Here is a 6276-nt window from a genome sequence, read left to right on the forward strand (position 1 = left end):
TTTTTTTTCTTTTATATTCACAGAAGACACTTGCGGTGTGATGAACAATATATATGATAAATAGGATGATTGCATGAGGAAACAAATTTATTTCAGTCTGTCAACACAAAAGGAATCACATAAATTAAGTTTAGCAGCACAAATATATACATCTTCAAGCACCAAAGTACAAATATTTTGTACGGTGTGTCAAATCAAAATTTTCATTTTATATAGAAAACCAGCAACCCCATAAGACAGATAAAATCAAACAGGCTCTGCTGAAGCTTATTATATATTATGAGATCGATACATGTGACAAGCATTAATTAGATCTTAAAACAAACAAACATAAAAAAGACGACATAAAAGGAACAATTGGAGTCGGGAAATTTATTGAAAACAGCTTCAACTAAGGAGATTGATTTTTTCATATCTGATCATCTGTCATTGTTCTAGGGATTTAATCCGTACACAGACATCCCTCCATCAACACAGATTATCTGTCCAGTAATGTAAGAGGCTGCAGGTAGGCAGAGATACGCTACCAAAGGTGATATCTCCTGTGCCTCCCCAGGTCGTCCAATAGGTGTCCGTGAATTTATAGCTTCCAAGACTTTGCCTTCGAATAACTGTAATAATATATAATAGTATTAGGAATTAACCGCAAGGATTTTAAAGGATTTTACACAAACACAACCAAAACAAAAATATATACCATCACCGGAACAAAAAAAAAAAAAAAAAAAAACCTCTGTATGAGCATATATAGGTGGATTTTGAAGACAATAGGGTCAAAAATAGAGACTTAATTGAATGGTTTAAATAAAAAAAAAACTCTGTATGAGCATATATAGGTGGATTTTGAAGACAATAGGGTCGAAAATAGAGACTTAATTGAATGGTTTAAAATGGTTTTTTTTTTTTTTTTTTTTTTGTCCCTCCCTCTATGCAAATAGGGAAAATGTTATAAGGAATTTTTAAAAAACCCAAAAAGGGTATGCTTTTTATCAACAACAAATCCAAAACGAAAAATATAGTACAGAAAATAAAACAAGAAAGAAAGAAATGTGGAAAACATATTCAATGATGATTATGCCAACAATTAAGACAAATTAATGCACTTACATTCTCTGTTAAAGGAGTTTTTGTCGCCCCAGGTGCGACGCAGTTGGTCCTAATATTGTCTCGTGCCCACTCACATGCCAAGCTTCTAGTAAGTTGGTTTATTGCTCCTGTGTGTGTATATATATATAAAACATGCAATTCAATTATTCAGGCCACTATGTAAATTTTTACAATATCGATAACCTGTTAATTATGAAAATAAAATTGCATAAATATACATAAGTTATGTACCTTTACTTGCTCCATATATCGACAGGCCATCTATTCCCAACATTCCACTAAGGGAAGAAATGAGAACAATACTTCCTCCTCCTCTTGATTCTTTCATAAGAGGATAAGCGAGTTGGCTTAGGTGGTAAGTGGATTCAAGGTTGGTAGCCATGATGAATGCAAAATCTTGAGCCGTCACCTCTGTGGTTGGTTTAGTAATGGAGGTCCCCACGTTATTTATCTAAAACCAGTCATTGGTCAATTCTTTTTAAATATATGTACGCTTGGCTCTATTAAAACCACTCTTATTGGTTATATTTTTAGTGAATATGCATTATTATAAACAATAATCATAATGATATATAGTAGATGCAATACATGCATGAGCTAATTTTTAGTCAATATCCTAAAAGACGGTTTATATATTTTGCAATTCCAAACAAAAACAAATTTTTGGTATATATATATATATATATATATATATATAAGGCATTTTTTTTTAAAGGTTATTGTGAATATACTCACTAAGTTATTCCTCTAATTTGAAAGTTATAAATTAAGGAAATGAATAGAAATCAAAGTATGACTAATGCTCCATTGTTTCGGAGTAAAATATTTTTTGAAAAATATTTTCACTAGTTGGTACCATTGGTTTTATTTCCCTTTTATCTCATTAAATGTGATGTGACTTTTAAAATTACTATTGGATTATCAAATTTAATGCTAATAATTTTAAAAGATACATCACATTTGAGAGATAAAAGAAAGATAGAACTCTTAGGTATAGCATGACTTTTTTTCTTAATGAATACTACAGAAAACCAAGGACTTACAAGGATATTGAGTTTGCCGTCAAATTGATGAGAAATTGTGTTCATAAGTTCCTCTCGTTGGGGACGAGACACAAGGTCACAGACTGAACCAGTAACTCGGAACCCCTTTGCCTCCCACTCACGCAAGCACTTATTCAAATCACCTTGATTGCGAGAGCATGTGTGCACGGTCGCCCCAAGCCCTGCCAATTCCTCCACAATCGCATACCTATATATACATACAAACATCCATCCGTTTGTCTCAAAACTCATGAAGCTGAAGCCATAAAAACAGAAAATTTCTTTTTGTGAAGCTCAAAATAAAAGCCAGTAAAAGAGAGAGCTGATAATAATTCGGTTGCCCCTAGGCCTGCCAATTCCACTACAATAGCATGCCTGAAAACAGCATATAGTGACCGAATTTTCACAAAACAAAAATAAAAGCACAAGTTATATTTCCTAATTACAAAACAACAATTTCGTAGCTGTAGAATGATGATGACAACAAGCAAGAGAGTTCCAAAATGTTTTCCTACACTACACATAAAACAATTACCAAGAGAGTATTTTCCTTTTTTTTTTCTTTTTTTTTTCTGATGAGAAAATAAATTAGATTTTTTGGGGTAAAGGTCAAGCCAAGCCATGGATTCTTAATTCTTTGCCCCAGATTTTTTTAAAAAGAAAATGAATAAATAAAGGGTTGAATCCCAAAACAGTTTTTTTAGCCATAAAATCCAAATCCCAAAGAGCAAAAGAGTTCAATGAAACAAACCAACCGATGCTCTAACTAAATATGGTCATACATGTAGAATTAACTTCTAAACAGATTTGCAATAAAAATAAGATGTCGCTTTAGATGGGTATTTATTTATTTGTTTATTTAATTATCTTTTAGAAATCTGCAGTAATTAGAATGATTTTTGAAGCAGAAAACAGAAACCAGAAAAAGAGTAGTAGGCAGAGAGAGAGAGAGAGAGAAGAGAACCCGATTCCTTTAGTTCCACCAGTAACAAGAGCTGTCATTCCCTGAAGAGACCACCTGCTTTCTCTGCTACCAATTGCAGCCATTTGATCCCTCTTTGGCTCTTTTGTTACTTTAACTTGTACTTCTCCCAATCTATGGATTATATATATAACGTTGTTGGTTGGCAGAACATAAGATGCTTATGTAAAACCAAAGTGTCTTTGTCAGTTTCCCCCAGGCAATATAACTTGGCAAATGCCAACACTTCCTGTCAACACATGGTTTCCTCTATCCATTGGATAAGAATCTGAATATCCGTATTTCAACGTTAAGGCCAAAAGAATCAAACATTGACACCCGGCTTTCACTAGTTAAGATTTTAGCTAAAAAGTGATTTTTTTATTTTTTATTTTGTTTTGATACAGTGCTCACACACGTCAAATGTCTGTTGTAGGCGGCTTACAGAAAAGACCAAAGGTCAAAGTAGCTCATCGTGGGATGACGGTGGAAACTACCAAAAGTGAATTTGATAAGGTGTTTGAACATAATGAAAGCAAGAAAGATGAGAGAGTTTGTGTACTTGTATCTTTATCTTTTATAGGGATTTTTCGTCTCTGATTGGCAAGCGGGTTCAACGGGCTGGTTTGCTAATGTTTTTTAGGATTGCTTTTTGCTCTTTTTTTTTGTTGAAAAGTAAAAAGATTTAACATATAATTCATTTCATAAAACAGTACTAAAATACTTAAAATTATTTTCACTAATATGTCATATTAGGAAAAAAAAAAAAACATTCTTATAAATTAGGTCACTGTTTTTTGCATAAGTAAATAATAGTTTTATTAGGAAAGAAGAGAGATCGAAGTGGTGTCAAGTGTGCAGATGTATAGAAGAAGTCCTTTTGAAAAGTATTAAGTTTAACAAATGAAGAAAATCTAGAAAAAAGAAAGATGGAGGACGTTCCCAAACAATCCTTCAAAGCAAGTGCTGAAGGTCAAGGAGACTCATATGAAAAGTGGCGCATCTCGTGATTTTGTATTTTTTTCCTTTCATGGATGTTGTTTTGAATGATCGAGGACATTAGGAAACACGTTAAGCTTAAGCAGAGACAAGCAACACGATCTGGGTAGTCAAGAAGGGTGGGAGCCAGGAGGTGTAACGCCCTAAAAAATAATTAACTGGTAATTATTTCTTAGTACATCTTACTCTCAAATTTCCCTCGAGAATAAGACAAAGGAATCATCATGAAGCTTCATGAGAGAGCTTACAGGCCCTCAAGAGACCATCTACCAACTTTGCCACGATAATCCACCTCACCCATATTGCATGCACTACAATGATTATCACTAAATTTTGTATATAGCTTCTCAATTAAGCAGGTTAATTATATGATGATCATAGCGTTCGGGGGAGATATTTGTAGTTTGGCGGGGCCATGCACGTCAGTATCAACGAAAGTTCTTTAATTATATGGTCTGAAAATTCATGCATGTTTCATACAAACGTATCTTTCATTTTGACACAACAAATAAATAATTATAAATTGGTTGATATTAGGTATAAAGGTTCAAAGATCCAGGCCGCCAGATTTTTCTTTCACATGTGGCTGGAATTGTTACAAGTTGTGGGTCGTTGACACTTCTATTCGATTAGAAAGAAAGTAGTGCACTAGCAACGTATGTCTTGTATGTCATTTCCTTTTTTTATGTTTAGAAAAAATTTCAAAAAAATCATAAAAATTTATTTACATCAGATTTTTTACATTTAATCATCCTCAATGGTTGCTACAGTGTTTCTCAATATGTAGGGAATCAAAAGTGGTTCTCTATACATTATTTTAATATTAACATTTCTCTTTCCTCTCTCTTCTTTTATCTTTTTGTATTTAATTGGAGATTATGTTGGAATTTTGTGAAAAAAGTGAGGGTAGTTAAGGAACTTGTACTTTGTAAAGAAATAATGTTTTAATGGTATATGAAAAAGTAAGAGAATCTATTGTGAAATATATTTTCTTAGAGAAGCAAAAAGTAGTTTCATTCCCTAAACTTAGAAAAAATCAAAAGAAAGTTCCTGCTGAAGAGGTACGTTTCCTATTGAAGTTTCAAGCACCCTTTTTTGACAAATATATTATCTACATTAAAACAAAATTAGCTTGAAAACGAAAGAACAATTACTTGTTTGCATCTTGTAGGTTGATTAATTTCGTCCATGCATCTAGATAGCTGCCATTGTTGACCCCTAGTCAAACAAAAACTTTTAATTTGAATATCAAGCAAGAGTATCAACATAATTGGATGATAGTCAGTATTGTTACTGTGCACAACAATGATGAATAATATGGAATCGAAAAGAGAGAGATCAAGAGAGAGTCGAGACAAATATTTACGTGGTTCGGCAATGTGCCTACGTCCATAGGAGAGAGTGCGGCTATATTTCACTATTCAATAATTTAGGGTTACAACATAACATATTTATAGGAAAACCCTAATTGTAAGTATTTTGGAAAACCCTAAAATACCCCCAACAACTTATTTGTCCCCAGGCCCACATAAACTAATTACATCCAATGGGCTAGTAGTAGAATATGAGCCACTTGTTCCAACAATCTCCACCTTGACGAGTATTCACCTCTTTGAAGATAATCAAGTATTGGGCCTCCACCTGGAATTGATAAGTTTGGGGATGCCACCTCTTCTCCTCTTGTTTCTAGCAACTGAAGACATTTGTCAAATCCAAACAATGCTTGAACTTGTCTGCAATAACAGGCTTCGTCAACATGTCCGTTGCATTCTTAAAAGTGTGAATCTTTTCAAGTAACAATTCACCTGTAGTAACCAATTTCCTAATCTTGTTAAACCTCACATCAATGTGCTTGGTTTTCGCATGATACACCTAGTTCTTTGCCAAGTAAATGGCACTCTAACTGTCACAATACAACGGAACTCCACATTGCTGAATACCTAGCTCCCTGACTAAATCTATAAGCCACAAAGCTTCCTTTACAGCCTCAGCCGCCGCCATGTACTCCGCCTCTGTCGTGGACATCGCAACCATGGACTAGATCATAGATCTCCAACATATGGGTCATTTTGCAAGAGTGAACACATAACCCGTGGTCGACCTCCTGTCATCCAAATCCCCTGCATAATCTGCATCTACATATCCGACAACTAACAAAGCACTTTT

At 34.0% G+C, this 6276-nt stretch overlaps 1 protein-coding gene across 1 annotated transcript; it reads right to left on the reverse strand.

Annotated features, from left to right (window-relative positions):
* Window positions 1-243: 243 nt before the first annotated feature.
* Window positions 244-3328, reverse strand: LOC132163403 (senescence-associated protein 13-like). Its single transcript, XM_059573686.1, has 5 exons — window positions 3115-3328; window positions 2151-2358; window positions 1339-1558; window positions 1108-1214; window positions 244-611 (listed from the first exon to the last, which is right to left on the reverse strand). Exons 1-5 carry the CDS (start codon window positions 3195-3197, stop codon window positions 435-437), a joined length of 795 nt encoding a protein of 264 aa, XP_059429669.1. The 5' UTR covers window positions 3198-3328; the 3' UTR covers window positions 244-434.
* Window positions 3329-6276: the final 2948 nt, after the last annotated feature.

Source organism: Corylus avellana, chromosome ca10 (assembly GCF_901000735.1).
Source record: "Corylus avellana chromosome ca10, CavTom2PMs-1.0".
NCBI lineage: Eukaryota > Viridiplantae > Streptophyta > Magnoliopsida > Fagales > Betulaceae > Corylus > Corylus avellana.